At 31.2% G+C, this 23,441-nt stretch overlaps 2 protein-coding genes across 3 annotated transcripts; both read right to left on the minus strand.

The window, feature by feature from the left end:
* Nucleotides 1-2,538: 2,538 nt before the first annotated feature.
* Nucleotides 2,539-5,186, minus strand: LOC107931433 (galactinol synthase 2). Its single transcript, XM_016863307.2, has 4 exons — nucleotides 4,801-5,186; nucleotides 3,820-4,140; nucleotides 3,049-3,183; nucleotides 2,539-2,956 (listed from the first exon to the last, which is right to left on the minus strand). The coding sequence occupies exons 1-4, from the start codon at nucleotides 5,098-5,100 to the stop codon at nucleotides 2,714-2,716; spliced, it is 999 nt and encodes a 332-aa protein (XP_016718796.1). The 5' UTR covers nucleotides 5,101-5,186; the 3' UTR covers nucleotides 2,539-2,713.
* Nucleotides 5,187-7,406: 2,220 nt separating this feature from the next.
* Nucleotides 7,407-17,091, minus strand: LOC107931491 (E3 ubiquitin-protein ligase UPL6). 2 transcript variants are annotated; one of them, XM_041101454.1, is made up of 26 exons: nucleotides 16,618-17,091; nucleotides 15,795-15,892; nucleotides 15,469-15,596; nucleotides 15,146-15,257; nucleotides 14,631-14,811; nucleotides 14,283-14,465; nucleotides 13,771-13,953; nucleotides 13,322-13,394; nucleotides 13,009-13,118; nucleotides 12,589-12,893; nucleotides 12,368-12,464; nucleotides 11,823-11,966; nucleotides 11,536-11,619; nucleotides 11,361-11,447; nucleotides 11,027-11,167; nucleotides 10,788-10,913; nucleotides 10,102-10,200; nucleotides 9,896-9,963; nucleotides 9,741-9,807; nucleotides 9,426-9,596; nucleotides 9,245-9,334; nucleotides 8,857-8,937; nucleotides 8,582-8,655; nucleotides 8,390-8,461; nucleotides 8,140-8,229; nucleotides 7,407-7,960 (listed from the first exon to the last, which is right to left on the minus strand). In XM_041101454.1, exons 1-26 carry the CDS (start codon nucleotides 16,774-16,776, stop codon nucleotides 7,894-7,896), a joined length of 3,090 nt encoding a protein of 1,029 aa, XP_040957388.1. In that variant the 5' UTR covers nucleotides 16,777-17,091; the 3' UTR covers nucleotides 7,407-7,893. The 2 variants fall into 2 exon arrangements, with proteins under 2 accessions (XP_040957388.1, XP_040957387.1); XM_041101453.1 differs by having other exon boundaries at nucleotides 13,009-13,127.
* Between the last annotated feature and the right edge of the window lie 6,350 nt (nucleotides 17,092-23,441).

Raw genomic sequence — 23,441 nt, forward strand, 5'->3', positions numbered from 1 at the left:
AAACCGAGTTTTGAGCGAACTGTCTGGAATTTGTTGAATCGACGATTGATTCAAAGGAAAGAGGGATAATTTTTTGGTATAGTGACAAATTAAGCACTTAATGTTTAAATATTTTGTTAATTTAGCCCTTAATCAAAATAGAATAATTAATATTATATATAACAAGGGTCAATAACATCGTCACTATTTATTATCTCATTCAGTTACAAATTATGATCCATTATCATATTTCTATAATTTTGTCCCAAAATCTTATTACAAGAAATTTTACACCGCTAGGTGAAATTGTTCCTATGTAATAAAAACCATCAACCAAGTCAGGAAATTGTTTTGTTGGGTGAAAATTGAATTATAATTTTTTATGAGAGTCAAAATATTAATTTGTTATTGTATTCGCTTATAGCTTTATAATTTTTCTAAGGATTTAATCACAATTTTATAATTTTAAAGACATCAAATCACAATTTTACCATACATTAACTTATAATTTATCATATTTTAAAGGGCTTAAAATACAAATTTTCTACTTTAAGGGGCTAGGCATCCCCTAATCAAAAGAAATGAATTAGTAAAAATACATCTGTATGTTAATTAAGTAATAATAATAAAACTATTAACATAACTTAGAGGGATAAATCAACATTTAGTCTTTAAACTTGAAAATTTTTTCCACTTTGGTCTGTGAACTTTTTTTTATCCACATTAGTCCCTAAACTTGGTAGTTTTTCCCAATTTGATTCCTAAATTCAGATTCTATTAAGATATGGTGATGTGATACTTAGAGATTAAGATAAAATATTTTAATATATATATATTTTTGTATTTTTTTAAAATTTAAAGCTTTTTAGTGTTATGCCATGGCACTTTCTTATAGCGCCACATCATCACGTCTTAACTAAATTTAAGTTCATGATCAAATTGAAGAAAATTACCAAGTATAAGGACTAATTAATTAAACAAAAAAGAAGAAACCCAATGATAAAAATTACCAAATTTAAAGACTAATTGAATAAAAAAAATTAGTTTATCCCTACCTCAAATTCACATTAAAGTATCGAAAGATTAAAAATAACATATAAATATTAAAATTTCAATGTTTAACGACTTCTTCATAAGTTGATATAAAAAAAATAAAAGACTCGTTAAAGATGATAATGAAAATCATGCATGTTGGCTATAGAAGAAAACAAAAAAAATTGCATGTTTTTTATGTGAATATCATAGAAACCTTGTGAGAAGCATGAGCATGTAACTCGTTTTCTTACCATATTATTAAATGGATCAATTTAATCCTTATACTATAAAATAGAATTAAACAAAACCAAATTGAAACACAATTAACATTTACTGTTTAAAAAGTTACACGAAAATTATTTTTTTTCATTTATAGTTTAACTCCAAACAAAATATTTCATTTGAAGAACCATAAGAAGCTTTCAAAATATAATTCTGTTAAAAAATAAATGACATTTTTATATAAAAAAGGTTAAATCTGTTCTAATTTTGCCTTATTTGATTCTTTTTTTATAGTATTGGGACTAAATCGATTCATTTAGTAGTAGATGGATTAATTTGATATAGTTTTTATAATAGAGAGACCTACCAAGTACATCCATTTGGAGAATTGATGTGTATAACAAAGAAGGATTTGGTTTAATGGCAACCATTGTCTTTGCATCATGATTATTGGAACCGGACCGGATCAGTTGGATTGAAATCCGATTGATATATTAGTCTAAACAAAAGTGTCGATCCGGTTTTTGAGCAAACTATTTGAAATTTGTTGAACCGGGAAAAAAACAGGTTGAATTAGCAATTATTCAAAGGAAAGGGGGCTAATTTTTTGGCATAATGACAAATTAAGCACTCAATGTTTACATCTTTTGTCAATTTGACCGTTAATCTTTTTTTTTTAAAGTTAAATTTCGCCTTCAACTTTTGAAAAAGAATCGAATTTGACCATTAACCTTTAAAAAAGAATCGAGTTGTTTTTTTAACAAAAATACTAGCTAAAACGTTAAATTTATAAACATGACAATTCATATGTATTTCATGCTTCTTCTTTTTTGAGTTTTTATGAAATTTTTAAAAAGAATAAAAGTCAAATTGGCAAAAAAATGTAAATATTGAAAACTAAATATATCATTATGCCAAATTTTTTTAAATGTTGCGGACATTTAAGGCTATATAACCTACCTTATAATTTTATATAAAATAATTAAATATACAAATCTAAATATTTAACAACGTTGTTGATTAAGTCTTAGCTTAATTGGCATGAGCATTGTTATCAATACGAGGACGTGGGGTTCAAGTGTGTTAAAACGTATTATCTTCTTATTTATGAGTTGAGGAGGAATCATGAGTAGTTTTAGACATTAAAAAAAACGATGTTATAGCATGATATTACTCAATTTTTATTATTGAATCGACTATTGTGACCTTTTAATTAAAAAAATAACAGCATATTACATAATAATAAAAAAGACAACATAACAATATTCTAACATAATAGTAGATTAATTGCCCTAATTAATTAAGGGAAAAAAGGGTAAAATTACAGAAAACAACTTATTTATTTCCCAGTATCATAACAGTGGGCATTAAAAAGCCACATACTCACTACTATAAAAACTTTAAAAAAAAAAATTGTTCTAAACTTTTATTAAAACACCATAATAAATATTAATAATTCTTATATGCTTGTTAAAATTTAAGCAGCTGAGGGAGCAGTCCATTGGGGGTTAACAACACCATCATCATCTTCAGACAAGGTAGTAGAGACCAAGGAACCAAGCTTTTCCGGTTCATCAATGGCGGCTGTCGTAATAAGATTATTATTCTTGTAATCCAAAGATTCATCTTCATAAATATCCCACCATTTCTTCACCAATAACTTTATGTCTTCCCTATCCATGTTCTCTTCTTTACCGGTGTACCTCCATGGCTTTGATCCCTGTAAAAACATTACATGCATTCGTGCATGTATATGTGTTAACTTCATTTCATCATGGATGGATGAATGGATGTAAGGGAGATGGTTATTACCGCAGCACAGTAGTGAACGACTTTGACTTGGTCAAGGTCTATATTTTCAGGGTGACGCCATAGTAGAGCCAAGACAAGGTTGTAAGTAGGAGGGATTGGTTTGTAAATATCCCTAAAGAACATATTCAGAAAGTCCTGCAATTGCAATTTTCCCATGAAAAAAAGGGGTCAAGTTTGTGATTTTATTGAGAACAAGAAAATCTTGTGCTTTAAAGAATATTAATTCACATCCAACTTAATTAAAGCCAATTTAAGATTATATATATTTGAAAGCCGATTTAAGATTATATACGGAATATAAAAATGGGGTCAAATTATTGTTTTAACCCCTCTACTATACTCAAATTAGGCATTTTATGTACTTCCTTTACTTTATAATGGAAAAAAAACACCATTAACTATTCTTTTTTAAACAATGAAGTAGATTTTTTTTTCTTTAAAAAATCCATTTTAATCAAAATAATTAATGTATGAGGAGTAACACAAAACGTAGTTAGGGAAATGGGGACTTGGACCCCAAAATTTTATAACATTTTCATTAACCCTATCAATTTTTTTAAAAACAAAAAATTAATTAGACTCTTGAAAATTTTAAGCCTGCCAAGATTTTTGAAACTTTTAATTGGATTCTCCCAAAAAATTTTAAACTTCTCAATTACCCCCCTCCCAAAGAAAATTTAAACCTTAATTAAGTATAGAGGGACAAAAATCAAGATTTGACCTAAAAATTTAACTACACACAAACACAAGAAAAAAAAATTGACTAATTACCTGCTCAGCAAAAGAAGTAGGAGGGGTGACTTTGAGGGTCTCTAAGAGGCGACAATAAGTGAAAAGGCAAGGTTGATAAACGAACATGCCAGCATTGAAGTAGCGCGGTGGCGCCGACCCCATTCCAACTGGCCACTTCGTCTTTTCCGGGCATTGCTGACAATATCCGATCTTGTATTGAGGAGAATTGGACCATGTTTTCTCACAGAAACAGTCCATAACAGCATAAAAATACCCATCCTCTAACTCGAAAAGGTGATCAATATTGTCCATAACTTGAATGTCACCATCTAAGTATATCATTTTCTCATATTCCACAAACTACAAAAAGGAAATTAATTAATTTGATATATATTGATAACATCATGAAAAAAGAATTGGGACTTGGGAGTTAAAAAGAGTAATTTTACTATTTTATTAATTAATAATTTTATAAAATTTTGAGGGATTTTAGAAGGAATTTTACCATTTTGGTGGTAAATAGATTTACATAGCAACATCAACATGCATGTGTAAGTAACGACGTAAATATGTTACAAGAATCATGATGACGTATAGGAGGAGTTTAAAGGTGAATTTGTTTTTTGGTCCTTTTAATATGTTCAAATATGAGGTTTAATCCTTGTAATTTAATTTGACGCAATTCTTACGACTGATTTTTTTTAACGTTGGAATGAGTGTTTTTAAGAGGGAAATCATTTTCGGTATTTTAATTAAAAGAGTATAAATTATATAATAATACAACGATTAAATTGCTTAAAATTAAAATACATTGATTCTTTTATCAATATCTCGATTTTAAGTATAGTAAAAAGATAATAAAAAATCATATTTTAATTGGATTTTAAATAGTTTTTCTGGACTAAACTACATAAGAATAACTAAACTAATCTACGTACACAACGTGCATATCGACTACATGGATGTCATGCATGCATGCATGCCAAAAAGTAAAGATATTCTATTTTAAAATTTAATTACCTCCCAAATACGAAGTTTGGAATAATTGATGACATAATAAGCCATGGCGAACTGGGTCTGATTCTCCGGCGGATAAACCGATTCAATCTCTCGAACAATACATCCTTGGAACCGAAGGATCTCGCGGTGGTCGCATGGCACATCAGGGAGAACAGCCACCACCAAAGGGTACAACGATTTAGCCTTCCTTAAACCCTTGGCTAAACCAACAACACCTTTGACATAATCACCATTGCCGGCCAAGAAAGTCACATAAGCCCTGTTGGGATTATTACCAGAGACAACAACATTTGGGGACATGTTTTTTTGTTGGACCAAAAAAAAAAAAGGGTTATAAAGTTAAGGTAAGAAATAAGAGTTGAGAGAGACCGGGGAATTGGGGAACACAAAAGGTTTGGGTCTATTTATAAGCGAATTTGGAGATTTGAAATTTGAATTATAGTTTTCTTGAATTTAGTTTAATTTAGAGACATTAAGGGAGTTATTTAAATAAAGGTCTATTATTTATTTTTTGAAAATTTAAACTAAAACAATCCAAAAATAAAGTTTATTATTTGTATGATTTCTCTTACCTAATATAAATGTTTAGGTATGAAATAAAGTTAATGATGGAAATAATTTTGGAGAATATTTAATATTTACTTCCAAAAATGTTTGATTTAACACAAAGGGATTATAAAAGGAGGAAATTATAGAGTTGCCTCTTCTCAACGTTTGACACATTAAAAGGCTTTGGAGCCTTTATTAGATCATCTATAGAGAGATAAATCCAACGGTTAAGAAACTAGCAATGAGTACATTTGGTGTTACCTTATCAAATTGGTAGTCGGTGGGTGAGGATAATTCATAGCAAAAAGGAGATAAAGCAACTAACATTTTGGAAGTTAGCTTACGTGGCAACCTTTTATTTTTTATTATTTTTTAATATGCCACGTGTTGTATTTCTTTCGCATAATATACAAATCGCACACTAAAAAGATTGAAGTGTCCAAATGCATTAAAATTCGTGTTTTTTTAGATTATTACTAATCAAATTTAATTACTAATTAGTGTTTTAAATGCTACCTTAATATTATTTTTGAAATAAATAATTTATGTTATTAAAGATGTGGGATATTGCCATAATAATTTTAGTGGAGAAATAAAAGGATGCGCCCTTAATTTGAGGTTAATTAATTAAATTATTTATATACGATTGAAATTTTAGTGGCTTTTGTTTCCTATTATATCATATTACTTATATGGGGACCAAACCGAATGTATTAATTGGTTATTAGAGTTGATAATATTATATCTATATAGATGATTTAATAAAATATCAAAAAAAAAAGGGAAAAAGAAAAAGAAAGGTTTTCAACATATATACGGAAGAATGTGGGGCTTGGGATTTTGGTTTAGGTTGAAGATGATGTTTTTAAAGTGGGGAATTAATTAAAGCTTTAAAGAGCTTTTTGGAAACAATCGATATGGACTTACGGATACTCTTCAAACTATCTTATGCAATATTATATGAGATTGAGAATTAAAAATTCCACTTTATAATTAAACTTAAAAATAATTTTTTAATTTTATATTTGCATTAGTCTCTAAATTTATCAATTTCTTTCCGTTTTAATGCAGGTGAGGTGTGACGTTTTAAGATCATCCCACGTTATCACTAAAATTTTTTTATATAAAAAAATTAGATGTCGATATGCAACAATTGAATAATTAATATAAAAAAAATACCTAAATCAAGTTTTATAGTGATTAGGAATAATCTATTGTATTCTCAACCCAAATAATTGTGCTCATGTCATGGGGCATAGTGAAGGAGGGAGGGAATGGTTGGTTTTTTTCCCTTTTATGATTTCAGCTAAATTAATTAAGCATATCTTCCTTTCATTCAAGAAATGCAATATCCCTGAGATTGTGTGTGTCTTAACATTGTAGATATGTTTAATTAAATACAAAGTTATATGCGCGTGCGCGAGTTAGGTTATTAGTTGGCATCAAAACTCAGAATCCCTTTCATTAATTCTCCATCCCTTTACATACATTTTTATTTATTTATTATATTTATACAGCACCCACTTTTTATTAATAATAACACTAATTGATTTAAGAAGTGTAATCGAACCAAGTCAAACTTGAAAGGTAACAAATTCAAGCTTAAACTTGACTTTAAGTTTGATATTCAATTCTAGCTCTTTCAAACATCAATTTTTAAATTCAAATAATTCGATTAAGCTATTTATATTTGAACTCAAATAATTCGATTGAACTCGTGCTTAAGCTCTTTTTATATATAATGAGAGTAAAGATGTAATTTCTTAATATAAAATATATTAAATAAAAAGCTCTGATTAAGCTCACAAACCGTACAAATCAAATATCACGATGCTCAAATTTGATTCGGTAATTATCAAGTCAAATTCAAATTTATTTCAAAACAAACTCGAAAAATTCGCAAGCACCATATCTCATTTACACCTAGCACTTACATGATCAATGAAGTCTAAAATATCACTCTGCTAAATGCCAAAGCCAAGCCTTGCAAAGATAGGATTCTTCGTGTTAGATGGGCACAATAACTAGAAAAAATGGTAAATTACTTGCAACATAACTCAGAGCAGACAAATGGATATTATTATAAATTATTATGATAATGATGAAGATGATGATGTTACTCATTTACAAATGATGATAATACAAGAATAATTGTATCACCTAGACCCTGCACTACCCTGGCCATCTGACCCTGCAAGGGTCATCTTGCAAATATTGTAGATTCAGAATCTACATTTTAAAACAGAATACACACACTGTCGATAACTCCATGTTTGTTTCTACATTTTCCCAGTAACCAAGCAGCAACCACACAGCTAACTTACCTATTTATCTTAATACTCACTGTTATGGTTCTTGGCCTTTTGGTCTCAAACAACCATTCATCCCCCCCTTCCAGCTCTCATGGTATCAGTTAGAAAATTTCTGACATTCCAATTCCGATATATAAGAATATAAATTACCGATGTGCACATATACTTCATTCAAACCTGACACCGGAGCCGGTCTTTGTCTACGTGTCGAGTTGCATATGTAGAGTACAACTCAACTCAAATCAAAACCAGCATCTGCATTTATAGCATATAGCAATTTGGTTTCCAGTTGCTCTTTGCTGCACCATAACCACAAACATCATGATATGGAAGTTCATTATATTGCAATAAAAGGTAAAGGAAAAGGCCGATATCTAAATAAGCGACTATGGTTATGATGAGCTGCTTCTAATCAGAATTTGACTCACTTTATTACTTCTAAGGTAAGCTGCTAATAGAGAGGGAGGGAGAGACAAACCTTCCGTATGGTGGAAGCTTTAAAAGGTTCATACAAGTCGCAGACGTTGGTAACCGGTCCAATGCTTCTTCAGAGGCACTTCCAGCGGCTCTGCAAAAGAGTTGATAGTAAAATCTTTAATTTCTGTTTCGGAAAAGGAGAATGAATGAATAAATACAGAGGCCAGAAGTGAGAAATAAGTCATGTCCTCAGTAGCTGTCAGCCACATGAAGTTACCATATTTCCAGAGTACATTTGGTACAATGATTACCTTTGTATGCAAAATAAAGGTTCAAGATATTTGAATCCCAGCAACGGTCCTCGGGAACAACCAGTCACAAACCTAAAAAGAACCTTATCAAGTTATTCTTCTCTCTCACGTTAATAATTATTGAAGCTAATAATTAAAAGTAGACATCATAGGAGGAGGACAATCACACAGATCACGGATGATGTAACTTACTTCAAAAATTTCTTTTGGTTTTCCAGAGAAAAGCTTTTGAGGACTTCCCAAAACATATCAATGACATAGTGCTCCTGTCAAGCAAAGAAGCGAAAATAAGTATAAAGAGCTGATTCTTGGTAAATACAACAGATAGGGCAACAAGTTGATCGGCAACGACTTGCACTCCTTTTTCACCTAAACAAAACTAGGAAAAGTGGAAGCACACTTGGTACATAATATGTCATAATCATTCGAATCCAACTAAAAAAAAATGAGAGCCATAAAAAACTTACACCATGATAGCCCCCTGCATAATTAGTGTTCTGTCGTAGGTCATCAACATCCAAGCTGTCAAGTGAACCTGATATCAGAAGCTGCAAAGAAAATAGATTCGGAGGATTTAAGAAAATGTCAAAATTACATTTAAGCAGATGCACTCAAGTGATGAAATTTATAATTTAAAAGATAAGATGTTTCAGCCAGTGTGAGTACAGTACTTGTTTCATGATATTATGCATGACAGTCACAAATCTCGAGAAAAAATGCAATTCATGGAGATAACATTTTGATGGTTCATTAACTTTTTAAAGTTTAAAAGGAATTCCAAAAAACTCTGCCTATCATGTTTAAATAGGTAGATGGTAGCAGAAACCTGCAAAATTTAGAAGTAGACTAAAATACCTGCAACTCATGTTCATTAAACATATCAATCCACTCTTTCCGCATAAGTTGCTGAAATCCCCTAAGGAAATGTGTACTTTGTTGTCGTATCTGCAATGGCGCATCATTTCATTGTCTCATCATCATGCAAGGTAAAAAACTAAATTGCATTAAGATACTTAGAAATGAAGTATCTTACTACCTGAAAATTCAATCGGTGGTTAGATACAAGGTGAATAAATGTGATAACATTCTCATTAGTAACACGAATGTTTTTGCCTCCTGGAAGCAGCTCTTCTTCTGTTTGCTCTCCATATTCATTATTCACAATTACAAAGTAGAGCTCCAACCCTGAAATGTCCTCTTTATAATGCTGAGATCATAGCAAAGGCGAGGATTAGAATGCTAGAACCATGACATGTAGAGTGTGTGAAAGGGTGACTGCAATTAAAGTAACTATCTTTCCATAAAGTATGAATGTAAGAGATATAAAAGGGAAAAGGTCAAGAAAAATTACCTTCAAGAAAATAAGGTGACGATATAACTCAGGGTCCAAGGAAGGCAAATCATTTAAATAGTTGTACCTAAGTAATTAAAAGAAAAAAAAAACACGGATAAATATCTATATAATACAAGGTCTTCCAGAGAGGAGGAAACCATTCAAAACCCTACTTTTGTTTCAATTTGCTCAGGAAGAATGTTGCAAATGGTATATCTACAAGAATTCCTTCAAACATGGCCTACGAGGAAGGTAATATTATGCCTCATCAATAAGCCCATGATAGATAAAGCTGAGATCGCATACAAGCAAATTAAATATTAAACATAGACAAAGCATTGGATAGAATAGATTAAGCTTCTGCAATAGAATTGCGTACCTTAGCAAGGAGTGATCCCAAGAAATGGAAAAATTGGAGGTGTTGTTCATGTATCATTCCTGATCCAGGATTTGGGTATAAAAGGTGATCAGCTGTTTCCTGGGTAGCCATGCCAAGTAGTATGTCAAAAGAACATAAAATAGAAAACAATACATAGCAAGTGAGACAAGTTAACATGTGCAACAAAGAGGATCAATACCAATTACAACCAAAACTGACTTAAAATGAAAAACATGAAATCTTGATGAACTTTAAATAACAGACATGCCAATACGAGAAGACAACTAGTAGCAGAGGGTAATGATATCCTCTATTTGAATTCCATGAACTCTTCTATATCTTTATATACAGATTCCAATCTTATGTAAAAAAAAAGGGTTCAGATTCCAGTTGGTGTTAAATCCATCTTTATCTTCAAATATTTCGTTGAAATGAGCATCTCTTTGCCTCTTTTATCTTTCCCTCATTCAGCAAGAATTGAATATTAATATGCTCTCTCAACCTATTTGATCCAAAACAAGCATGCCATCTTAAATCAGAAAGGTAAGGAAGCCCCAAGTGACATCTTTACCGTAAGTGAAATAAAAAATAAAAGTATCTTGTGGATATGCCCAACCAGCTTATTGAGAAATTACTTGTGTACATGAAAAGATGAAAAAGAGATAGCAGCAGCATAAATTAACAACCTTAAATAACCCATACTGCACGTCAAATGCAGCTCGAGTAATATTCTCCATAAAATCTTTGAAAATTCCACCGCCATCAATACCAGCTTCCTCCACTCCAAATTCATTGACAAATGTTACACGAATCTGCAGGGCAGCAAATGAAACTGCTTGTATCATTGTTGGGCAATGTCAAAATTGAAGAATCTAGATTCCTCCGGGAAAAAATAATAGAGTGAAAAGACCTAAGTAAAGCATACCAGTCCTCTAAGATCCTCTTCGGATAATGCACTCATCTGATTATACGCATCTTCCAGAATATGATCCCTTCGTATTCTGAACCGGTTTCTGGTAAAAACACCATGAGCCTCTTGTCTATGCCTGACTGAGGCTAGTTGTGACTGGAAGATGGAGATATAGAGAGAAGATAAAAAGGAAATTAAATATAAATGGAAAAAGAATGCATAGATTGGACTAATTTGCCACATACTTCCCAACCTCTCAGTCCAATGAATTTATATTATGATAGTCACAACAGTTCAATCTTATTCTCCAAGAACCAACAGTTACAAACAGAGTTTGCTAGTTACTCACAGTGAATATTTTAACTCTGCTAGTGAATGGAATCAAGAAAGGTGCTTGCTTCAATATGTCATGCGCTTTTGTGCCTTCCATTACAGCCTGCTAGTGAAAGTTTGAGGTCAGAACAAACAAGTTACATCAGAAAATTGATGCTTAGAACTTAAAACTGCAATAGAGAAGCTATTACCTGAGAAATAAAATAGTCATTTACACCATCAGCATGGAAGTCACTAGGGGGAGTGAACTGCCGCCGGTTATTCCAATCTTGCAACTGTAAGAGCAGGTTTAAATAACAAAATCAGAAAGGCGAGAAAAAGAAAAGCATAATGTTTCCCTACATGCCATTTCTCTCAGGAAATGTGTCACTCTATTTATATTTATTGAGCACAACCCAGTTAATCAGCAATATCATGCACAAGAGAAAATATCAACAAGTGGGAAGTGAGAAATTTGACAGTTTATACTGGTATCTACCTGGGATAGCAGCTCAGAGGCTACAGTACCAACCCTACTTTGAATAGCTTCAACAGGGTGCTTCTTATGACCAGAAGTGTTGGAGATGAATTTCCCAGAACTGGGGTGAGCTGAAGGATTCACCCATAGGATCTGCCACAAAGCCTGTATTAAGGAGGAGAAGAATGTCAGTTAGACCTTCTTATGCAACTCCATGTAATCATAATAATCATGGTTTCCACAAATGCTATCATAAGGCTGATGGATATCCATAAATCATGTCCTTAATCTAAAGCAAGCACAGTGCAGTGAACACAAGATCTTTTTTCTGTATTAAGGAGGAGAAGAATGTCAGTTAGACCTTCTTATACAATTCCATGTAATCATAATAATCATGGTTTCCACAAATGCTATCATAAGGCTGATGGATATCCATAAATCATGTCCTTAATCTAAAGCAAGCACAGTGCAGTGAACACAAGATCTTTTTTCTGAATCAATATTTAAAAATTGCTTCATAATTTAAATAATAGTTTGCTGAACTACACTTTACAAAATGAAGTCACCTGTCTCAGAATGACAATTAGGCATCTGACATCCTTCAAAGACAGAGGCTTCTCCTGCTCATAGAACTCCTCATTATCAACTATCATAAGCATGTGCCTAATCAACCAGAAAGAAGCTAGACTAGTCAGTCATCAATCTGTAAACAACATTTAGCATGGGATGAAACCTGCAACAAAAATTGCATAAAATTATTCTACCAGAAATCAAGCAATCATCTTACTTGTACACTGGACAAAAAACAGACAGAGGTAGCAGCCAACCAGGTGCATCTCCCAGAAGATATGAAAAGCGCTCAGGCAAGGACGACCACTTTTGATTTTGATGACATCGCTTCATAAAATTCCAAAGCACTGGAACAAGTTCAGTTCTATATGCTAGAACAGTCATGATTCTCTCTAGAGGTAAAGTATTGAATGTAACATGCAAAAAAGCACACGCAGCTGCAACAGCTGCCACCTCCATATCATCTGGGCCTTCATTATGTGAACCATGGGCAGTGGAAATCCCTCCAAATAACACATTAGTCTGCTCAGAAGAAACAAAATTAAAACCGTTTCTTTGATCTCGCAAAGAAATCACCAATTTTATGAGGAATAGCCAAAGTGATTTTCAAAATAACAGTAAGTGTCAAACTGCCTACCAATTGCACAAGAAAACGTGAATCAATAGCATTTGTTATCTGCTGTTGCAAATTATCATCCAAAACAATTTCCACTGATTCATCACCAATTATCATGTCATCCTCCCCAACTGTAGAACCTGAAGCCAAATAGTTACCCATGTGCTTGCAATGAAACAATTTAAAGATGAATTGCTGTGCAAAAAATTCAAGTCATGGTTGCAGTATCATAATAACAAAATCTATCATTTTCTTACTGAGCAAACAAAAAAAAAATTCCATCACCATATAAGAGGAAAGAGAAATAGATGACATATCAAGGCGCAAAGCTTACTTTCTCTGCTTGAAGATTTTATAGGAGGAAGAGCTTCCAATAAGAATGTTGTAACTGCTGCAAGGTCTAAGGCCTGCTCAAGAGAAAAACCAAAAGTAGAAAACTAGCTGAGAACCTGCTTAAATTAAAATTGAATTTCTTTAACATAAAAAGCAACTTTAATGCAAACATAAAAATAGATAATCACATTTGACACTAATTTAAACACCGCTTTAATGGAAATACTAAGAGTATAATTTGTATGACATGGGAGCCAGGGAAGCTATTTGAGTCTAACATCTGAAGGTACATGCATTTACATATAAACATATTCATAACATTCAATCATATCAAAAGGACAATATTGTCCAAAAGCCACACATGTAGAATCACTACGTTTACCACTAATGAACTACAGAAAAGCTTATAGCATAAAAATTTGGTGCAATTAAAAAAAATCAGCTTCTTACCATTTCAAATGAGCAGTCGGGCTGAGATAAAGTAGCACCTGTTGTTTCTAATATATTACCAAGAATGCAGGCATAACCAGGAAACTCATTCAACATATCAGTGGGAAGTACATTAGCATGGTTTTGCACACACAAAGCCATCTGATTAGTGTAGTATTGGGTCAAGCTCCGAGAAGCAAAAACCTAAAAAGTAAAACATTATAAAATTATAGCCTGTAACAAGCATAAAATAAAAACAGAAAAATAAATTGCAATACAAAATTTGCTACGGAAAATAAGATTTGGAATATTTGCAGCATTAACACACACACACAAAAAAATATATATATAAGCAATATGTACAGCTAGGTTGCAGAAAATGTAAAAGTAATAACAACCAACTAGAATAGAAACAAGAAGCATTAAAACTTGGAAGTTTTTCAGCACCACATACCACCACTATCGAGATTCAATTAAGATCAAAGAAAAAACTTATAAAGTCTCAAACAAAGTAGGATGTAGAAGAAATCTACCTCTTTTAAGTATGGGAATTTTTTCCATAAGAAAGGGATTGTAAGAATTTGGAATGAGAAACTCCACTGGGGATCCACATTTGTGCAAATACATGGACTCTGACCAACATGAGAAATCATACAAGCAAGCACATGCTCTAACGCAGATACTTTCCCAAAAGAACCATTAGCATTTATGTTTTCCTGCATGACAAAAAAATGGTAGTATCAGAAAAGAAGAAGGCCATCACTAAATCACAAGTCTCAAGATGCACAATGATGGTCGTAGGGATTTCAAAATGGGTACGTAAGAAGTGTATCTAATTAGAAGAAAACAAAACCTAAAAATAGGGTTGCAAAGATGCTTACCTTTGCAGTTAAAATAACTTCTCTAAACAGAGAGAATACATTTCTTTGCAAGAGATAACCAACTGTCTTACAAGCCCATGGCAGTTTAGGGTCTAATATCAAAACCAATGCTTGAAGCAATATGGCTGTTGATGCACTAGGCTCCTCTCCCGTCATCAACAGTTGATCTTTCAATTGATTTCTGCCCAAAAACTAATATTACCCTCTGAAACAGCTTAAAGACATGCACAGAATATATGCCTACATTAAATTCTGCCTGACATCATAGTGCAAGACACTAAGAATGAGAAAGGAGGAAAAGAGAGAGAGACATGGGTGCATGACAATATATATTAAGCTATCATCAACATTGGGCATTCAATTCCTTTCCCTGGTTTCAGTTTCTATTTTAGATCCCTGATATTCTAGAGAGCATCTAAAAGCTTCTTAAATAGAAAGGAACACAAGCTTGATGCAAATATAGAAATAAAAAATAGAGAACACCCAGCTGAAAAAAGAAGATTTGAAGCACAAACCTGTTGTGATGTATAGCCTGAATGCAAGCAAATGAGAGTCGCTTCAACCTGTAGACAACCAAAGAATGATTGGATAAGTAGTCCGTGCCTGCAAAGAGTTCCACAACATCCCCTGTTGCACAATTATATGTGAAAGTTAGAGAAAGAAAGAAATCCATAAACTAAAATAATCATATGAAATGCATAATAAGTTTACCATAAATATGCAAAAGTTAGAGAAAAAAAGAAAGATAAGCAGTTAAGCACTGCCACCACCATAATTATATGCAACACACAACTTATCCATAATACAACTATTCAAGAAGGGATTATAATTGAAATACCACTTTCTCGAACAAAATGCTGAATGAATCGGCAAGTCTCAACAAGAACAGAAAAATCATTCATATTCCATGCATTGACAAAGAAAATTAGCTGGCGGAGAAACTCTGAGTCTGGACCAAAACAATGCCTGCATAAAAAGGGCAGATCTGAATAAAATCAGAAAATCACATTAAAGATAAGGCATTTCAAAAAGCAGTAAAGCAGGCCCAAAAGAAAATGGTGTTTCAGTTCACTCTGTTGATATTAAATGGAGCTCTCTATAAAATGAACCAAAAGAGTTCTTGACAGGAAACATGTTAAAGACATTATAGATGTCCAAATATACCTGTCTACATGATGGCAGTCCTTTCCATAATTTTTGTAGAACTGCTCTCGCACCTTGGCTCGTTCAACTTCCACTACCTTTCTCCCTCTGAAGTATTTCTGCAGTTAATAATTAGTCAAGACTTTGCCAAATGTAGACCAGCAAGTTCTTCAAGACAAATCCAGACAACCATTTCGTTAACCTAAATTGCCTAATAGAAAGGCATACTCTAAATTCATATGCACCCTCTGCCGATAACAATTCAATTTAGAAATAAGTATTTGATGTTGTTAAATCATAAAGCAGAAACACCTAAATAAACAATGCAGGTTTCGATTTAATAAAAACTAATTTATTTCATCACCTTATTAGCTTGGAGGATAGTTTAATGTATTTAAACCTGACAGTGAAGTTAATATACGTTAAATCACAAATTTTCCCAAGTAAACCTGAGAATGGAATTTAATCTCTTTCCCAGATATAAGGAAGTTTAAGGAAAACAAAGGGTAGTCTCTCAATCACATTCTACAATGCAATGACTACATCTACCTATAGTTTGACCCCCTAAAACTATATTAGCACTTACTAGCACAAATAAAGAGCGGCCTATACATAATACTAAACCTGTGCAATCTAACCAACTCTTCGCATTACAAACGAACCTAGAATTTTTGGAAACTGTCTATTGCATATGATTGTATTTAAACTAAACAAGCATGGAAATTCTCGAGAGAATAATTTTCAGCTCAATGCCAAAAAAAAAAAAAGAAAAAATAAGTTCTTCAACTAAACCAAATAAAGTAATTAATGAAACTAAGAAACATCCTAAATTCAAAAGCAAAACCTGAATCTTGAGAGCTGCAGAATTTTGCTGGCGCAACCAAAGACGGCGGTTGCGTTCCAAACGCGTTTGCTCAAGAAGTTTCTGCCTATCTCTCTCTTTGGAGCTCCGACCGCCCAAATCAACCCGTTTCCGAGTAGTCGGATCACCCGAGAAGAACATTCTCGAAACTCAGCAACTCCGCTAAAACCCAAAAAAGAAACCAAAAGCAATCAATATTCCCAGGGAGCGAAATCAAAGGCTTTTTCCTTTTAGATTCGATGAAGAAAGAGTTGCGCTAAACAATGTTTTTTTTATCAGATTGAAAATAAGAGATCGCTGAACGTGCGATGTTTGGTGTTTGTATAGAGAGAAAGTGGGAGGAAAATTGAGAATAATAATTCAGAGAAAAACAGTTAAAAATAGTGGAAGAAGAATTTGGGAGAAAATTTGTCGCGATTCCTTAATTTCTACTGTGAATATATATGATTTGAATTAAATTTGTTAATTAAAAAAGTTGAGAAGGCATAAAGGAAGAGTCTTTAAGAAATTCGGAAAGTGTGGGCTGCCCAATCCTTCAGAATTAACCCATTAAAGCCCAATTATCAAACCCTAACTTCGGTTCAATTCCAATCCAATCCAATCCCAACACTTCTGAAAAAAAATAAATTAATTTGGTGACTTTCATTACAATGGGATCTCATGTGATGCTTTTAATTAGCTGTTAGAAAAAGAAAAAAAAAACATCAATCCACTATTGGTCAGACCACGAAAGATTTGTATTAAGAAGTATAAACCAAGTCAAGCATTTTTAATAGCAAAGGAGAAAATTTTATTCGGTAACTGATTTAATAGGTTTACGTGGCTTGATCAAATGGTTATAGTCTCTTTTTTCTTTATCTTTTAACCACAACCGTTAATATAAAAAAAATTTCACGAAATCTCACTATAATAAGTCTCACCTTAGATTAGAGGTGTTCATGGGCCGGGCGGATGGTCCGCCTGAAATATGGGAGGGTTCGGGTAAAAATATAGGCCTGAAATATGGGTTTAGGCAAAAAATGAGGCCCGTTTCAAAAACGGGCCGGGCCTCTGACACGACTTTTTTGGCCCGGGCCCGGCCCGGCCGGCCCCAATATATAATAAAAATTATTTTTTATATTTTTAAAATTTTAAAATATTTTTAAAATATGTTTAAAATACTTTTTTTAAATTTTTTTAAAAAATTGGTGTTTATTTTAAAAAAACGGGCTGGGCCGGGTCGGGTTCGGGCCTAAGAATTTTTTCTCGGGCCGGGCCTGGACAAAATTTTAGGTCCATATTTCGGGTCAGGCCCGGGCCTAGTATGCTGGCCGAAATTTTTTATGGGCCCGGCCCATGAACACCTCTACCTTAGACATTATCTATTAATTTGCCTTTATTTATTTGATAAAATTCAATTATTAGTCATTGTACTATGCATAAGTTTTGATTTAGTCCTTATATTCTAAGTTAGTTAATCTTAACCTTTGTACTTTTTGAATTGGTCCACGTTAGTCCATAAACTTTTCAAATTTTGAAACTCTCATCTCCATACTTTTTTAATCTTCACCCCGTACAATAGAAATTAAACTTGATAGGTCAAATTTTAGTCTTTATGCTTTTCGAATTTTAAAAATTCTAATCTCGACTTAAACAATGGGCATTAAATCGATTGCTAAAATATTATGGCTTTTCTGTGATTATCACGGGGAAATAGCAAGTTGATATAATTTCACATATGCATTGATTTTTCAATTTCACAGTCTAATGACACATAACATACTTTTACCCTTTCCTGCGGAAATTTAAAAAAAAAAAAAAACTCTAACGATAGTGGAGAAAATCAGTTTATTTTGTTGATAAATAAATGCATTTCTTATTCAGCAGATGTATTTCATATCTCTCGTCTCAAATAGACATTGAAGATGTGCAATAAATTGTTAAGGTTTCTTTTTCAATAAAAGTGGTAGGAAAAAAGAAAGATTAACACAAATTTCACTAAAATGTGTTATTTACGAAGGTTTATGGTTGAGGTGTTGGTGAGTTAGTCCATCGCCTGATCCACTTTGGAAAGGCTTGGATTTATAATTTTCACTCTTATTGATTATTGAAAATTTGATATTGAGATTACCTTATGTATTACCAAAAATATTGGCATTAATATTGTTGAATCATATATATGCAATTATATAATTACAAAGTTATAAAATTTCTATCCATAATCTTACCTTTTCTGATCCAAATCACCTGCTAGAATGCGTACAAAACATAATTTTTAGAGCATTATTAAATTTAGTTCTAAAAATAATATTAGATTTAATTCAATATTAAAATATGTTTAAAGTTTTTGTATTCGTTTATTTTTATTCTAAGGAATAAGCCTCGGTAAAAATATCGGTTCAGTTTTTCTTAATTTCGATATTAAACTAATTAGGTTCATTAACATTATTATTATTTTTTGTGAAAATCATGTTGATTATTATTTTTATTTCAAAGTACTGCATTAGTAAATTTAATAAAACAATTATCAATGTTAATAATTAATTAAATTCTTAAAAATAAATATAAATAGATTTAATTTTAAATATAAAAATAATGTAATGTTCAGAGATCACAAATCAAACCCTCCCGTAACGCCAAAACTTCAGCATCATCAGCCTTAACCCTCCGGCCCTTACAACCCATAATACACCCCAACTCATCCCTCAACACCACCCCAACAGCACATCGATCACCATCACCGATTCGCCTCAAGGGGCTTCCAAACTTCATTTATTAGATCCATCAATGTTCATTACAGAAACACATTAAGCTTCATAAGGTAATGAAAAATCTCCAGTGCTACACCAATATTATCATGAATGAACCTACCCCTATAAAAGCATTTTGAGTATGAGTTATCAATCCCCCTAAAACAGTCTTCAACCTAGTAACCATTTTATACACTAATAGGTGTATATTGAGACACACTTTCCAGGAGTTCCCTACAATTCATCTCCCTCAACAGCCTCCACTCTGAAAAAAAATCCCTCCACAGCCCTAATCACATCACCCTTAATAACATCCCAAAATTCCTGGAAGAAAAAGCCATTAAAACCATCAGGTCCCGCAGCCTTTTCCACCTCTCCTTCAGATATAGCAGCACACAGACCATTATTCATCTCAGCTGTTACCAAAATTGGAACCACCTCCAGACGCCATTCAAGTCCCTATCCACATTAGATTGAAACAGTTGTGCCTAAAAATATTTTAAAAGCATGATTTGATGATTACACTTGTTAATGAACTATATGGTCTGCCACCTTATTATTTAGAAATAATTTTTTTTTTTAAAAAGGTTGTCCACAAAGGCACAAACCCATTTTGATGGGGTCAATAAAATAATGGTAGCTAGGTAAGTTGTTTGATTACGTTTAAGTAATTAATTAATCAATTAAAATATGAAGCAAATGCAAACTTTGAGTGGAATTAAATAAAATTATTAAAATAATAATAATAATGCTTGCCTTTAACCAACCTAATAATGTCTCGAAATGGTGAAGCAATACTAGAACTATCCAACAACAAATTTAACTATATATATTATATGTAAGAGTAGATATGTTTTTTTTGGTATATCATTTCAATGTTTAAATTAAAATTTATACCTTTTTTTATTCAAATTGATACTTGAAATTTATAACTCGTAATTAAAAATAGATAACGTCGACCAATCAAATTATTCCGTACGCCATCTAATTTTAACAAATTTATAGAAATGAACTAAAAGATGAGGAGGAAACTAATTTGAAACATAAATACTAAATTTAAGTAAAAAGAAATATGTTTTAATGTATGGAGGACTGACTGAAAGTTCAAACTATGAATTATGAAACTGCAATCAATCAAACTAAGAAAATAAAGCATCATTGTAGGAAAAAGTAGGAAAAAGAAGAAGAAGATAGAAATCGGTGATTAATTATTGGAAATTATTGACTATAAATATGCAACTTAAAGAATTAAATTATTAAAGAAAAAGCCACTAAAATTATATATAGTATTTAAATTATATATTTTATTTAAATTATTATTTTCATTTATTTATCTCTTTTACTCGCATTCGATAAAAGTATGTCATGTGAAATAAAAGATCAAATTATATGTCTAATTAATAATGTGGAGCAAGCAAGAACCATGCCCCTAAAATTAAAAAATCTTTTAAACTATATAAAATTATAAATTAATAATGGTGAATTTGTACTTCAACTCTTCCAAAAATGATAAGGTTTTAATTTAATCCTTTAAAAGATTATAAAAATATTAACTAATTGACTTTTATCAAGATTTATAACTTATTTTCAAGTGATAATAATTATCCCAAACTTCACAATCTTATTTTATTTGATTTTTTTTTGTATATTATATATGTATATGGATCTACTCCATTAATCAACATCAACTTCATCATTTCCACATTTATAAATTAATTAATTTATCATCTTCCCCTCTTAGATAGATATGTCCTAAATTTCTTTTGATGTTGATAGTTTGTGTATTCAATTTCCTACCTCAACATGTATTTTCTAAAATTTTAAAATATTTTAATTATATCCTAAGTTATTGATATTATATCAATCAAGTTCTTTTGTTATTAAAACTGTTAAATGGCATATCAAATCTTATACAACTAAATTTAAGATGAAAATTTTATAATAAAAAAACAAAGCGTTGTCTTATAACTTTTAAAAGTAAGAACTAAAAAGAAAAAAAGGAGAAACGGTGAATGATAAAGATTTTGTAAAAGCTTTCAAAACCTCAAAATTAATATTTTTAGAATATCCTTTTTTACACTATTAATTTTTTTTTCTAAAAATATTCATTTTAAATTGTGTCATATAATATCTAACGTGTCATTTAACAGTTAAATTAACGATTTTAGTAACAGAAGGACCTAATTGACACAATTTCAATAGTTTAGAGATGTAATTAAAATGATTTGAAGTTTAGAGACTATTTAAAATGAGAATCATAATTTTGGGAATGTTTGGTACAATTAAATTACATATATTATCGAACTCCACATCCTCCTCCTTGTCTCATCCCTAGTATTAAATTTCGAATTTTGGCATTAAATTTTACGAGGCATGATTAAAATATTTAAAATTTTTAAGGATTTGATAACAACATTTAAATCTTTAATAGGTCTAATTTTTTAAAAATACTTTGAAGGAAGTGACGAGGATTTTAAAAAATTTTAAAGATAATTAATTAAAAATTTAAAAAAATCATCTTTTATTGTGTGATATTTTGAAATAAAATATATTCACTTAATAACTATGTAATAAATCCACGACATTGTTATTGAGCTGAATCAAATAAAAAAGCTTTAATGGTATTAACAGTTGAGTTTATATTATTAAATTTGAAAAATAGCGGGACTAAATTCAAGTAAAAAGAATCAAATATACAAATATTAGAGGGACTTAAAACATAGTTTAACATTTTATGTATCTATGAGCAATTAGATTTCTAGATATTTGACATTAACTTAGCTAAAATTAGTGTAATTATATCAAATAAGAAGCTACAGTTAGCACTTCGCAGTCCATCTTTTTGTTGATTTTTTTACGGCATCATTCATATTTCTATAACGATAATTTAGGGAGGATTAATCACTTTCTTAATTTCAATTATGACAATAGATACAATGTATTGAGATATACATATATATTTCAAGCACAAATTATCATACCTCTTTAATTGAAATTTAATATAAATAAATAAGATAAATGTCGGATTTTAATCTTATTTGTAGAATCAAAAAAATCCCATAATTAATGTTGGAGATAAATATAAAAATTATATACAAACTTTAGTCCAATGTACAATATCATATACGAATTTTAATTTTATGCAATTTTAATTTAATTTTCACAAACCTATGACATTATCAATATAGCACCATTTTACGTATATATCATATACACATATAATTATATTAATTCAATATGAAAATAAACTGGCGTATTTAAATTAAAGTTTCATACATACATATGAATACGATCAAGGACTCATGTGTATGATTGTGCAGTTGCACTAAATCAAAGTTCATATGTCAATTTACACGGGACAAATCTCAAAATTATACATAAACTTTGATTGAATGTGCAATTTGATACATAAACTTTGATTTAGTGTAATTATACACATGAAACTTTGATTTATTTTTATACTGAATAAATATAATTACTTCTATATACAATATATAAACATAAAATGATGTTATATTAATAATTGTGTTAATAATTTGTGAGAATTGGAACAAATCAAATGTTCATGTATAAAATCATATAAAATTAAAGTTGATGTATACAATTGTACATATTAAACCAAAGTTTATGTATAGTTTTGAGATTTATTCTTTTTTTTTACACAATGTTTAAAGTTACTTATAGCTCCTCCCAACTCATAAATAGGAGGATAATGCGCTTCAGTGCATTCGAACTCGCGTTTTTCTACATTGACAACAATACACATATCAATCGAACTAAGATTCAATCAGTAATTTTGAGATTTATTCCTAATTTACATATGAAATAATAAATTCAAAAATTTCTGTCGCCAAACCATGGTTAAACTTTTATACCTAACACATATTATATACATATATATATTGTATACGCACACGCATGCCTCAAAACAGTCAAAGAAATTGAGAGACCAATTTGGCAAAAAACGAATACATTTCAAAACATATTAGTTTTGGTCAAAGACGCGTCCGATTGAGGGAGAGAATTAGAATGAGAAAAAAAAAATCACAGTAATAATAAGTCTATAAACATAGGAGT

This window comes from Gossypium hirsutum, chromosome D09 (genome assembly GCF_007990345.1).
Source record: "Gossypium hirsutum isolate 1008001.06 chromosome D09, Gossypium_hirsutum_v2.1, whole genome shotgun sequence".
Lineage (NCBI taxonomy): Eukaryota > Viridiplantae > Streptophyta > Magnoliopsida > Malvales > Malvaceae > Gossypium > Gossypium hirsutum.

Excerpts from the sequence above, each read along its gene's own strand:
- LOC107931433 (XM_016863307.2), bottom strand. The coding sequence starts at position 5,100 with ATGTCCCCAAATGTTGTTGTCTCTGGTAATAATCCCAACAGGGCTTAT. Across the intron at positions 3,184-3,819 it reads CTACTTCTTTTGCTGAGCAG|GACTTTCTGAATATGTTCTT; the intron begins GTAATTAGTCAA and ends TTGCAATTGCAG. Across the intron at positions 2,957-3,048 it reads TCGTTCACTACTGTGCTGCG|GGATCAAAGCCATGGAGGTA; the intron begins GTAATAACCATC and ends ATGTTTTTACAG.
- LOC107931491 (XM_041101453.1), bottom strand. The coding sequence starts at position 16,776 with ATGTTCTTCTCGGGTGATCCGACTACTCGGAAACGGGTTGATTTGGGC. Across the intron at positions 14,812-15,145 it reads CAGGCTATACATCACAACAG|AAATCAATTGAAAGATCAAC; the intron begins GTTTGTGCTTCA and ends GTTTTTGGGCAG. Across the intron at positions 11,967-12,367 it reads TAATTGTCATTCTGAGACAG|GCTTTGTGGCAGATCCTATG; the intron begins GTGACTTCATTT and ends TCCTTAATACAG.